This window comes from Pristiophorus japonicus, chromosome 16 (genome assembly GCF_044704955.1).
Source record: "Pristiophorus japonicus isolate sPriJap1 chromosome 16, sPriJap1.hap1, whole genome shotgun sequence".
Classification (NCBI taxonomy): domain Eukaryota; kingdom Metazoa; phylum Chordata; class Chondrichthyes; family Pristiophoridae; genus Pristiophorus; species Pristiophorus japonicus.
In genome coordinates this window covers 11,844,267-11,858,120 of record NC_091992.1, presented here as the reverse complement: position 1 = coordinate 11,858,120, position 13,854 = coordinate 11,844,267, and the positions used below count along the sequence as shown (strand labels likewise).

Below are 13,854 nucleotides of genomic sequence, written 5' to 3'. Positions count from 1 at the left end.
TGCGTAGTGCCCTCGCCTCGGAGTCCGAAGGTTGTGGGGTCAAGTCCCACTCCAGAGACTCCAGTACAAAAATCTAGACTGACACTCCAGTGCAGTGCTGAGGGAGTGCCGCACTATCAGATGAGACGTGAAACCGAGGCCCTGTCTTGCCCCCCCACCCGCCCCCGTCCTCACGTAGACATAAAGTCTTCCTTATCACAGCCTCAGGACACGCTTCACGTCCAATGTAAAAACGTTCTGAATTTCATTGACTCTTGTGAAGTCGGTAAACAAGGCAGGCGACAGCCATGAGATGAACGACCGGCTAATCTGCCTTTTTGGAGGTGTTTTGAGGGAGGAATATTGGCAAGGACGTTCACTCTTTCACTCATGCCCTGGGATCGTTCAAAGCCAGCAGCATATGCGGGCTTAGTTTAATGTCTCCTCCAAAAAGCGGTACCTTCAATAATGCAACAATAGCACAGAACTGCACAGAAGTGTCAGTCTGTGTGTGTGTCTCTCTCTCTCCCCTCCCTCTGTCACTCTCTCTCTCTCCCCCTCCCTCTGTCTCTCTCTCTCACTCTCCCCCTCTGTCTCTCACTCTCCCCCTCTGTCTCTCACTCTCCCCCTCTGTCTCTCACTCTCCCCCTCTGTCTCTCACTCTCCCCCTCTGTCTCTCACTCTCCCCCTCTGTCTCTCACTCTCCCCCTCTGTCTCTCACTCTCCCCCTCTCTCTCTCACTCTCCCCCTCTGTCTCTCTCTCTCCCCCTCTGTCTCTCTCTCTCCCCCTGTCTCTCTCTCTCTCTCTCCCCCCCTCTCTCTCCCCCCCTCTCTCTCTCCCCCCTCTCTCTCCCCCCTCTCTCTCCCCCCTCTCTCTCCCCCCTCTCTCTCCCCCCTCTCTCTCCCCCCTCTCTCTCCCCCCTCTCTCTCTCCCCCCTCTCTCTCTCTCCCCTCTCTCTCTCTCTCTCTCTCTCTTCCCCCTCTGCCTCTCTCTTTTCCTCTCTCTCTCTCTCTCTCTCTCTCTCTTCCCCCTCTGCCTCTCTCTCTTCCTCCTCTGTCTCTCTCTCTCTCTCTCCCCCTCTGTCTCTCTCTCTTTCCCCCTCTGTCTGTCTCTCTCTCCCCCCACTCTGTTTCTCGCTGTCCCCCTGTCTCTCTCTCTCTCTCTCTCTCCCTCTCTCCGCCTCTGTCTCTCTCCCTCTATCCGGCTCTGTCTCCCTCCCCCTCTCTCTCGTTCTCTCTCTCTCTCTCTCTCTCTCTCTCTCACTCTCTCTCTCTCTCTCTCTCTCTCTCTCTCCCCCTCTCTCTCTCTGTCTCTCCCCCTCTCTCTCTCTGTCTCTCCCTCCCTCCCTCCCCCTCTCTCTCTCTCTCTCTCTCTCTCTCTCTTCCCCCCCCTCTCTCTCTTGTCAATTGTGTCTCCATTCCAGTTACAACCCTGGTTTGTTAATCTTCAGATGTGTTTTTCTCTTTTTTTTTGTTCAGCAGGCATTCCATAACTGGTTGTTTCTTAGCTGAAAATTTGCAGACACCCGTCTAAACTGCAAATTGAGTTCAGGATTTATAGCAATTACACCTTGAGGCCTTAGAGGAGATTGAGGCGGGGAGTGGTGTGGTGGGGGGGGGGGGGGGGGGAGAGAGTGGAGGGGAGGGGGGGGGGGGTGCCTTAAACACACTTCCCCGTCAGCAGCAGAATAATACAATGATCACCCCGTTTCCCCTTTTGTTTGGTCACACCTGGACATCCACCTCCCTGTGTAAAAATACAGAGGTCTTTCTCTCTCTCTCTCTCATTCAGTTCCCCTGTTTGTCATGGCTCGCTTTACACGCACACAGCGAGGCAACACCCCGCCCCCCCCCGCAGCCACCCCTCCTGACAGCACGCTAAACAGTCATTAACGGCCGGCACAAACAGACCCGTCAACGGCAGTGCCTCTGAGTGACTGCGCCCATTGCCGACCCGTCACTTGGCGAGAGACCGTGTCGGGGGAGGGGAATGGGGGGGGGAGGGGCCCGGGTGAGTCCGAGGTACGGGCAATGCCATGCGGAGCCTGGGGTGGGGGGTGGCCCGTCATCTCGTCACTCGTCCCATTCTCTCCCGTTTGGACATTCAATCAAAATGCAAATAGCGAGGGAGCGATATTATTATTGTAATAAGAAGTTAGCAGATAAGGGGGACAAGACGTCGCAGAGCTGGTGCAGTGGACCTCGTCTCAGTTTAATTACCCTGACAACACTCGCTCTCACTACCAGCCCATCTAATGATGGTTCCTGCGGTAATACTTACACTGCTTTATTCTCTCCAAGAAAGGGGAGAAAAATATTACCAGTGCCAAGATTTCTATATAAATAGATTAATAAAAATAAGGTAATAAACCTGATAATATAAATGGACTATTATCATAATCTTTTTTAAAATGGTTATTACCATGTCATGATATGACTTTTTGTAGAAAGGCATTGAGTTTGTCAGCCCGTGAGCAGAATGACTCGTTTGTTATTTATTTTTTGCCCTCCTTGTCGTTTTTCTATTTGAGCGGTTTTCTCGCTGGTTCCTTGGGGCCCCGCCACTCGCTTGCCGTCACATGACCGCGCGTGGGGACGGGTATCGGGGCAGCGCCCGTCTCCCTCTGCACCCTGCCCCCACCCCCATCCCTCCCAATACCCATCGCCCCCCCCCCGCCCCTTCTCAACCCCATTCCCATGCCCCACCCACCTCCCTCATAATCGAGTGCTTGAACTGCATCGTACCCATTTCCTTCACTCCACCATTGGCGGCCGTGCCTTCAGCTGCGTGGGCTCATAGCTCTGGGCTAAAGCTCTCCGCCTCTCTCTCCTCCTTTTAAGATTTTCAGCTTCCTCTGACCCAGCTTCTGGTCACCTCCTAATATCTCCTTATGTGGCTTGGTGTCAAATTTTATACAGAATACACAGCACAGAAACAGGCCATTCGGCCCAACTATTCCGTGCCGGTGTTTATACCCAACACGGGTCTCCTTCCACTCCACCTGCCTTATCCCAACCTTCCAGCCATTCCCCTTTCTCTCATGTACCCGTCTAGTTTCCCTTTGACAGCATCTACGCTATTTGCCTCAACCACTCCCTGTCGTAGCGAGTTCCTCATTCCCACCACTTTCTGCGTAAAGACAATTTCTCCTCCTTTCCCTATTAGTAAATATCTTGTATTTGTGGCCCCAGAAATGCCATTCAGGGCAGCCAAAATGGTCAGATAGGACCTAAAGCAGGCGTTCGGACCCTTACTAGCAAGTGCAAGGGGCCTAATGCCTGATTTAGGCCGCACCTCCAGGTGCCTGAAAATTGTCAGAGGCCAATACAGCGGCGGGAATTCATTCAGACACCCTCGGGGGGAGGGCCGGTGGGGGGCGAGGCACTACCCCGCATTAAATGGTCATTGTCGCTCCCCCCATGCCCCCCTTTCCATGCAGAAAACAGGCGCAACGACAACCAATTTATACCCCGGTGTCCTTTGACGGAAAGAAAGACTTGGATTTATATAGCGCCTTTCACGACCACCGGACGTCTCAAGGCGCTTTACAACCAATGAAGTACTTTTGGAGTGTGGTCACTGCTGTAATGTGGGAAGTGGGTTAAGGACGCAAGGGGAGGACCTCCTCTGAGAGTTTGGAGGGCCGAGCCCGCGAATGGCATGACGCGGGAGCGTGGGCCGAGACCGCGGGCGACCCTTGGGCTCAGAGAAGCAGGCGCGTCAGAGTCACGCTTTGGGACATTTGATGCGCAGCGCACAAGGCCCAACTCCCTGCCCCTTGTTGTTCTAATGACTTACCAGCCCCGCTGTGATCATAGACAGCTCGCGAACATGTTTACTACTCACAGCCCAATTCAAACCAGACTTCGACATGTCAGTAAATCTCATTCCCAACGTGACAGGTTTTCCTTTTTTTTTTTCTGTTTGAACCCTGAGCCGTGCCTCAGAGGAGCAGGCCGCCCCCACGCACTTCTGATTATTCCTGTCTGCATTTCCCTCACAACACCCAGAGCCGGAGAGTGGCAATTAATAGGCTGGAAGTTGTATTGTGTGGTGTCAGTATTTCTGTCAGGATGATAAGTGATGATCTCCGTTGGCTGTCAGGGGCCCCAGGGGACCCTTCCATCTTGTTATCTTGCCTTTGACAGAGTGCTGCGTGCGTGCAGACCGGTCAGCCCGCCTCACTCCCAGGCCGAGGCTAGTGGCCCAGCTACAGCGGTGAACAGCAGCCGGCAGCTTGAGTGAAGACTCTGCCACTGTCACCCACCGCTTTAAACATTCACTCCCTCCTCCACCGCCGGCGCACCGTGGCTGCAGTGAGCACCATCTACAAGGTGCACTGCAGCAACTCGCCCAGGCTTCTCGGGCAGCACCTGCCAAACCCGCCACCTCTACCGCCTAGAAGAGTAAAGACGTCTTACTGCAATTATATAGGGCCCTGGGGAGACCGCACCTGGAGTATTGTGCACAGTTTTGGTCTCCTTACCGAAGGAAGGATATACTTGCCATCGAGGGAGTGCAACGAAGGTTCACCAGACTGGTTCCTGGGATGGGGGGAGCGTCGAGAGAGGCGGGAGTCTGCGAGAGGCAGCGGCCTATAAAGGCTCAGCAGTCGGGCAGTCCGGGGAGCGTCGAGAGAGGCGGGAGTCAGCGAGAGGCAGCGGCCTATAAAGGCTCAGCAGTCGGGCAGTGCGGGGAGAGAGGCGGGGCTTGTACAGCTCCAGCTGGGAGAGAAAGCAAAAAAGAAGTAGAAAGAAATCAAAAGGTGACATCACAGCCTAGGGGGTAAGTGATTGGCTGGTGATTGGTGAGTAGTTTTTCTTTTTCTTTTTTATATCAGTCAGTAACCTTTAACACTGTTGTTGTCAATTTAAGTGTATCTAAGGGTTAAGTCATGGCAGGAGAGCTCGGTCGGGTGTTATGCTCCTCCTGTACCATATGGGAACTCAGGGGCGACTCCAGTGTTCCTGACGACTACGTGTGCGGGAAGTGTATCCGCCTCCAGCTCCTGACGGACCACGTTGCGGAGTTGGAGCTGAGGGTGGATTCACTCTGGAGCATCCACGATGCTGAGAATGACGTGAGTAGCACGTGTAGCGAGTTGGTCTTATCGCAGGTGAAGGGTCCACAGCCAGATAGGGAATGGAAGACCAGCAGGAAGAGCAGTGCAAGGAAGATATTGCAGGGGTCCCCTGCAGTCATCCCCCTGCAAAACAGATACACCGCTTTGAGTACTGTTGAGGGGGATGACTCATCAGGGGAGGGCAGCAGCAGCCAAGTTCATGGCACTGTGGCTGGCTCTGTTGCACAGGAGGGCAGGAAAAAGAGTAGCAGAGCGATAGTGATAGGGGATTCAATTGTGAGGGGAATAGATAGGCATTTCTGCGGCCGCAACCGAGACTCCAGGATGGTATGTTGCCTCCCTGGTGCAAGGGTCAAGGATGTCTCGGAGCGGGTGCAAGACATTCTAAAAAGGAAGGGAGAACAGCCAGTTGTCGTGGTGCACATTGGTATCAACGACATAGGTTAAAAAAGGGATGAGGTCCTACAAAACGAATTTAAGGAGCTAGGAGCTAAATTAAAAAGTAGGACCTCAAAAGTAGTAATCTCGGGATTGCTACCAGTGCCACGTGCTAGTCAGAGTAGGAATCGCAGGATAGCGCAGATGAATACGTGGCTTGAGCAGTGGTGCAGCAGGGAGGGATTCAAATTCCTGGGGCATTGGAACCGGTTCTGGGGGAGATGGGACCAGTACAAACCGGACGGTCTGCACCTGGGCAGGACCGGAACCAATGTCCTAGGGGGAGTGTTTGCTAGTGCTGTTGGGGAGGAGTTAAACTAATATGGCAGGGGGATGGGAACCAATGCAGGGAGACAGAGGGAAACAAAAAGGAGACAAAAGCAAAAGACAGAAAGGAGATGAGGAAAAGTGGAGGGCAGAGAAACCCAAGGCAAAGAACAAAAAGGGCCACTGTACAGCAAAATTCTAAAAGGACGAAGGGTGTTAAAAAAACAAGCCTGAAGGCTTTGTGTCTTAATGCAAGGAGTATCCGCAATAAAGTGGATGAATTAATTGTGCAAATAGATGTTAACAAATATGATGTGATCGGGATTACGGAGACGTGGCTCCAGGATGATCAGGGCTGGGAACTCAACATCCAGGGGTATTCAACATTCAGGAAGGATAGAATAAAAGGAAAATGAGGTGGGGTAGCATTGCTGGTTAAGGAGGAGATTAATGCAATAGTTCGGAAGGACATTAGCTTGGATGATGTGGAATCTATATGGGTAGAGCTGCAGCACACCTAAGGGCAAAAAACATCAGTGGGAGTTGTGTACAGACCTCCAAACAGTAGTAGTGACGTTGGGGAGGGCATCAAACATGAAATTAGGGGTGCATGCAATAAAGGTGCAGCAGTTATAATGGGTGACTTTAATATGCACATGGATTGGGCTAACCAAACTGGAAGCAATACGGTGGAGGAGGATTTCCTGGAGTGCATAAGGGATGGTTTTCTAGACCAATATGTCGAGGAACCAACTAGGGGGGAGGCCATCTTAGACTGGGTGTTGTGTAATGAGAGAGGATTAATTAGCAATCTCGTTGTGCGAGGCCCCTTGGGGAAGAGTGACCATAATATGGTGGAATTCTGCATTAGGATGGAGAATGAAACAGTTAATTCAGAGACCATGGTCCAGAACTTAAAGAAGGCTAACTTTGAAGGTATGAGGCATGAATTGGCTAGGATAGATTGGCGAATGATACTTAAGGGGTTGACTGTGGATGGGCAATGGCAGACATTTAGAGACTGCATGGATGAACTACAACAATTGTACATTCCTGTCTGGCGTAAAAATAAAAAAGGGAAGGTGGCTCAACCGTGGCTATCAAGGGAAATCAGGGATAGTATTAAAGCCAAGGAAGTGGCATACAAATTGGCCAGAAATAGCAGCGAACCTGGGGACTGGGAGAAATTTAGAACTCAGCAGAGGAGGACAAAGGGTTTGATTAGGGCAGGGAAAATGGAGTACGAGAAGAAGCTTGCAGGGAACATTAAGACAGATTGCAAAAGTTTCTATAGATATGTAAAGAGAAAAAGGTTAGTAAAGACAAACGTCGGTCCCCTGCAGTCAGAATCAGGGGAAGTCATAACTGGGAACAAAGAAATGGCAGACCAATTGAACAAGTACTTTGGTTCGGTATTCACTACGGAGGACACAAACAACCTTCCGGATATAAAAGGGGTCAGAGGGTCTCGTAAGGAGGAGGAACTGAGGGAAATCCTTATTAGTCGGGAAATTGTGTTGGGGAAATTGATGGGATTGAAGGCCGATAAATCCCCAGGGCCTGATGGACTGCATCCTAGAGTTCTTAAGGAGGTGGCCTTGGAAATAGCGGATGCATTGACAATCATTTTCCAACATTCCATTGACTCTGGATCAGTTCCTATCGAGTGGAGGGTAGCCAATGTAACCCCACTGTTTAAAAAAGGAGGGAGAGAGAAAACAGGGAATTATAGACCGGTCAGCCTGACCTCAGTAGTGGGTAAAATGATGGAATCAATAATTAAGGATGTCATAGCAGCGCATTTGGAAAGAGGTGACATGATAGGTCCAAGTCAGCATGGATTTGTGAAAGGGAAATCATGCTTGACAAATCTTCTGGAATTTTTTGAGGATGTTTCCAGTAGAGTGGACAAGAGAGAACCAGTTGATGTGGTATATTTGGACTTTCAGAAGGCTTTCGACAAGGTCCCACACAAGAGATTAATGTGCAAAGTTAAAGCACATGGGATTGGGGGTAGTGTGCTGACATGGATTGAGAACTGGTTGTCAGACAGGAAGCAAAGAGTAGGAGTAAATGGGGACTTTTCAGAATGGCAGGCAGTGACTAGTGGGGTACCGCAAGGTTCTGTGCTGGGGCCCCAGCTGTTTACACTGTACATTAATGATTTAGACGAGGGGATTAAATGTAGTATCTCCAAATTTGCGGATGACACTAAGTTGGGTGGCAGTGTGAGCTGCGAGGAGGATGCTATGAGGCTGCAGAGTGACTTGGATAGGTTAGGTGAGTGGGCAAATGCATGGCAGATGAAGTATAATGTGGATAAATGTGTGGTGATCCACTTTGGTGGTAAAAACAGAGAGACAGACTATTATCTGAATGGTGACAGATTAGGAAAAGGAGAGGTGTAACGAGACCTGGGTGTCATGGTACATCAGTCATTGAAGGTTGGCATGCAGGTACAGCAGGCGGTTAAGAAAGCAAATGGCGAGGGGATTTGAGTACAGGGGCAGGGAGGTGTTTCTACAGTTGTACAGGGCCTTGGTGAGGCCACACCTGGAGTATGGTGTACAGTTTTGGTCTCCTAACTTGAGGAAGGACATTCTTGCTATTGAGGGAGTGCAGCGAAGGTTCACCAGACTGATTCCTGGGATGGTGGGACTGACCTATCAAGAAAGACTGGATCAACTGGGCTTGTATTCACTGGAGTTCAGAAGAATGAGAGGGGACCTCATAGAAACGTTTAAAATTCTGACGGGTTTAGACAGGTTGGATGCAGGAAGAATGTTCCCAATGTTGGGGAAGTCCAGAACCAGGGGTCACAGTCTAAGGATAAGGGGTAAGCCATTTAGGACCGAGGTGAGGAGAAACTTCTTCACCCAGAGAGTGGTGAACCTGTGGAATTCTCTATCACAGAAAGTAGTTGAAGCCAATTCACTAAATATATTCAAAAGGGAGTTAGATGAAGTCCTTACTACTAAGGGGATCAAGGGGTATGGCGAGAAAGCAGGAAGGGCGTACTGAATTTGCATGTTCAGCCATGAACTCATTGAATGGTGGTGCAGGCTCGAAGGGCCGAATGGCCTACTCCTGCACCTATTTTCTATGTCCTATGAGGAGAGATTGAGTAGACTAGGCCGATATTCTCTAGAGTTTAGAAGAATGAAAGGGGATCTCATTGAAACATACAAAATTCTTACGGGGCTTGACAGGGTAGATGCAGGGAGGATGTTTCCCCGGGCTGGGGAGTCTAGGACCAGGGGTCACAGTCTCAGAATAAGGGGTCGGCCATTTAGGACTGAGATGAGGAGAAATTTCTTCACTCGGAGGGTGGTGAATCTTTGGAATTCTCTACCCCAGAAGACTGTGGAAGCTCAGTCATTGAGTATATTCAAGACAGAGATCGATAGATTTTTGAATATTAAGGGAATTAAGGGATATGGGGATAGTGCAGGAAGGTGGAGTTGAGGTCTAAGATCAGCCATGATCTTATTGAATGGTGGAGCAGGCTCGAGGGGGCGAATGGCCTACTCCTGTTCCTAATTCTGATCTTATATTAGACGGACCAGGGCAGCAGCAGCAGGGGAACACCATCACCTCCAATTTCCACTCGGAGTCACACACCATCCTGACCTTGGAAATATATCGATCGTTCCTTCATCGTCGCTGGGTCAAAATCCTGAAACTCCCTCCCAAACAGCACTGTGGGAGCACCTTCACCACACGGACTGCAGTGGTTCAAGAAGGCGGCTCACCACCACCTTCTCGATGGGCAATTAGGGACGGGTGATAAATGCCGGCCTTGCCAGCGAAGCCCACACCTGTGAATAAAATTTTTTAAAACTCACTGGGCACCGACAAATTGCCTCATCACAGTCGCCAATTTTACACTTCCCAAGGTCACACCAGAATAAGATCTTCTGCAGCCTTGGTAAACATGGAAATCGTTTATGAATCTGGCTAACAGCATGCCTCACCCTGTAGTGATGATAAGGCCCATTCATTAACAGTAGGTCTCGCCCTGGTTTGAAGGTAAGTCTACCCTTTAACAGCAGGCCTGGTTGAGAGGCTGACCTGTTAGCAGCAGAACTCTGCCCTGGATGGTAGACCTGTCCATTAACCACAGGCCTCATCCTGGATCGACGGTAGGGCATGCTCGCGAACTGCAGGCTTCACCCTGGACGCTAGGCCCCTGCCATTAACCGCAGGCTTCACCGTGGAAGCTAGGCCCCTCTCGTTAACCGCAGGCCTCGCCCTGGACCGCAGGCCCCTCCCATTAACCGCAGGCCTCACCGTGGACACTAGGCCCCTCTCGTTAACCGCAGGCCTTGCCCTGGACGCCAGGCCCCTCCCATTAACCGCAGGCCTCACCATGGAAGCTCGGCCCCTCTCGTTAACCGCAGGCCTTGCCCTGGACGCTCGGCCCCTCCCGTTAACCACAGGCTTCACCGTGAACGCTAGGCCACTCGCGTTAACTTTAGGCCTCGCCCCGGAGTGACAGCAGGCCCCACCCGTTCTTCTTTGTAAGCGCCAGTGCTCTGAAGGGTTAATTTGTGAAAAGAAGAAAGAAGAAGCGTGCAGCAGATTGGTGAGTCAGCTGCAGCATGATGCACTAGACCGGGCCCTGCCTACAGGCCAGAGGCTACCCTTCTCGCCCAGGCGGATCAATGTCATTGTGGAAACAGGTAGGCAGGAAGCGAGAGAAACTTAAGCAGTACACACTTGGACGAAAAGGAAAGAATGCAGTCGAACTGAAGGCTGCCAAGGCTGTCAGTGTTTGGGGATTGTGAGATGTCCTTATTGCCGAGGAGGAAGACCAGAGGGAGAAACACGTATTCTTCACTGCAATGTCAATTGGTGACACAGTGATATATTTTGACACGAATTGCGTCAGTGCACCAGTGCTTGCAAGGCATGTAGAGTTAAGGCAGCGTCCCGTTTAAAGTACGCACCGAGATGGAGTGGAAAAGACCCTCATAAGAACATAAGAAATAGGAACAGAAGTAGGCCATACGGCCCTGCTCCACCATTCAATACGATCATGGCTGATCCAATCATGGACTCGGGTCCACTTCCCTGCCCGCTCCCCATAATCTCTGACTTAAATTTATTCAATGCCCCAGCCTCCACAGCTCTCTGAGGCAGCGAATTCCACAGATTTACAACCCTCTGAGAGAAGAAATTCCTCCTCATCTCAGTTTTAAATGGGCGGCCCCTTATTCTCGGATTATGTCCCCTAGTTCTAGTCTCCGTTCAGCCTGTCCCCCACACGACTGTGGTACCTTGTGTCTCGCTCTTCGCCTCAGCCAGGAGCCTCATGTAACAGCTGAATTTTCCATCACTGGATGTGACCGTTGTGTGTAGCAGCCCCTTCTCCCCCGACCCCCCCCCCCCCCCCCCTCGTGTGGGTTACCCTTCCTACAGCTGCAGACCACCTTCCGGGCACCCTGCCCAAGTGACCAGTCTTTTGAGTGTGGCTTCCGTCTTGTAAAGGAGTGGCTTGACAAAAGCAACGCCCCCCTTTTTCCCCCGATCAGAGCTTCGCCCACTGGGAGCGCGGACTGGAACGTCTCTAGTGCCCCCCGTGATTCCCTATCTACGGGTAGCGTCCGCCCAAATTCTTCATTTGTGCCGGTGTTTTTTAAAAATTTGTTCCTGGGATGTGGGCGTCGCATTTATTGCCCATCCCTAATTGCCCCTTGAGAAGGTGGTGGTGAGCCGCCTTCTTGAACCGCTGCAGTCCGTGTGGTGAAGGTGCTCCCACAGTGCTGTTAGGGGAGGGAGTTCCAGGATTGTGACCCAGCGACGATGAAGGAACGGCCGATATATTTCCAAGTCCAGACGGTGTGTGACTGGGAGGGGAACGTGGAGGTGATGGTGTTCCCATGCGCCTGATGCCCTTGTCCTTCTAGGTGGTAGAGGTCGCGGGTTTGGGAGGTGCTGTCGAAGAAGCCTTGGCGAGTTGCTGCAGTGCATCTTGTAGATGGTGCACACTGCAGCCAGGGGGCGCCGGTGGTGGAGGGAGTGAATGTTGAAGGTGGTGGATGGGGTGCCGATCAAGCGGCCTGCTTTGTCCTGGATGGTGTCGAGCCTCTTGAGTGTTGTTGGAGCTGCACTCATCCAGGCAAGTGGGGGTTTCACCTTGTGATCGCGATTGGCCCGCGAGAGTCGGTGGAGGGGCTCCACTGAGGGGCTAGTGTTCAGTTACATCGCAGGTAATCCGCATCCTGCTTTCAGCGAACAATGCCCACCGTCTGCCCAGCAGCAATTCATGGATAGCAACCAGGATTGGGACTGTTTTCCTTCTCCCCTACCTGGCTTGGAGGTGCAGCCCCTTTCGAGAGAGGCTGACTCCACACAGACTGGGCAACGCTCCTGGCACCTACCCCGGTCGGTCTCTATGGCTCAGCTGCACACCCCGGACAGCGCAGTGACCAATTGAGCCACCAAGGCAGCTCCAACTTGTGGGATGTTCCACCCACAGTGCACGTTTAGTCAAGTGCGCCGGCGACATCTAGTGACCGTGAAAGGGCGCTGCGCCGTCCGACTTGTGTCTCCCGCCGCTCACTCCCATTGCAGAGTCGATGTCAGCTGGGCTCAGTTAGTACCGCTCTTGCTTCTGAATCCGAACATTTTTTTTGTAAATGCATTCTGAAGATGTGGCCATCCTTCTCTAGAGGACAGTGTTAGCCAGTGCCTCACTGGGCAGCACCCTCCCCTCTGAGTCAAAAGGTCACGGGTTCAAGTCCCACTCCAGAGACTTGAGCACAAAAATCTGGGCTGACACTCCCAGTGCAGTGCTGAGGGAGTGCCGCACTGTCGGAGGTGCCGTCTTTCGGGTGAGATGTTAAAACGAGGCCTTGTCTGCTCTCTCAGGTGGATGTGAAAGATCCCGTGGCCACTATTTCGAAGAAGAGCAGGGGAGTTATCCCCAGTGTCCTCGGGCCAATATTTATCCCTCAATCAACATAACAAAAAAACAGATTATCTGGCCATTACCACGTTGCTGTTTGTCCCTGAACAAGCTTGGGCCAATACCAGCATCACCTCAGGATGGACAATAAATGCCGGCCTTGCTGACGACGCCCACATCCCAGGAACGAATAAAAAAAAATTTTTTTTGAAAGACTCCCCTTTGAGAAATCCAACGCGTGAGTTGGAGACATTTAATTGAAACAATGGAGAACAAATTTTGCACAAGGCATCACAATTGTCTGAGACAGGATGGATGGACCAGAGGATCTTTTCCTGGTCCGACATTATTCCTATGTTCGGAAGCTGCACATACAGTGGCCCACCTGTGATGTCTAGACTAGGGTAACCTGATTAGTTTGTATTTCCGCTTAATATTCTGAGTTGTATGCTAATTGTTTAAGAACATAAGAATTAGGAGCAAGAGTCGGTCATTCGGCCCCTCGGGCCTGCTCCGCCATTCAGTAGATCATGGCCGATCTTCTACCTCAACTCCACCTTCCCGCTTGATCCCCAAATCCCTTGATTCCCTTAGAGAGCAAAAATCTATCGATCTTAGCCTTGAATATATTCAGAGACTCAGCATCCACAGCCCTCTGGGGCAGAGAATTCCAAAGATCCACCACCCTCTGAGTGAAGAAATTCTTCCTCATCTCAGTCCTAAATGGCCGACCCCTTTATCCTGAGACTGTGACCCTTGGTTCTCGACTCTCCAGCCCGGGGGAAACATCCTCCCTGCATCTACCCTATCAATCCCCCTCAAAATCATCTACGTTTCAATGAGATCACCTCAACTCCAGTTTTAAGTGTTTGAGGTTTACTTTGGACATACGGCACAAACAGGCCATGCTGGGGTGAAGGGGGTAACTTGATTTCCCAGATATTAGCAATTAAAACAATATTTTTTGTGTATATCGTGCAGAGCTAACAGTGGAACGACTTGGATTTATGTAGCATTCTTCACATCAGAAAGGTATGTCAGAGCCGAGAGGGATCTGTGCACCAAACTGGGGGTGGGACAGGTAGACAGTATGCCATTGATTGATGAGGGTCAAAAGATCAGATCGGAAGAAAGGTTTCCAGCAGCTCTTTGAGAGCCGGGAGGGAGGATGCCTGA

General features: G+C 51.3%; 1 protein-coding gene across 1 annotated transcript in view; it reads left to right on the top strand.

Annotated features, from left to right (window-relative positions):
* Positions 1-13,854, top strand: part of msi2b (musashi RNA-binding protein 2b) — a 621,264-nt gene that overhangs the window by 334,348 nt on the left and 273,062 nt on the right. The window contains exon 9 of the mRNA XM_070856987.1: positions 6,657-6,704. Coding sequence (XP_070713088.1) covers positions 6,657-6,704 — 48 coding nt within the window. The remainder of the gene's footprint in view (positions 1-6,656; positions 6,705-13,854) is intronic.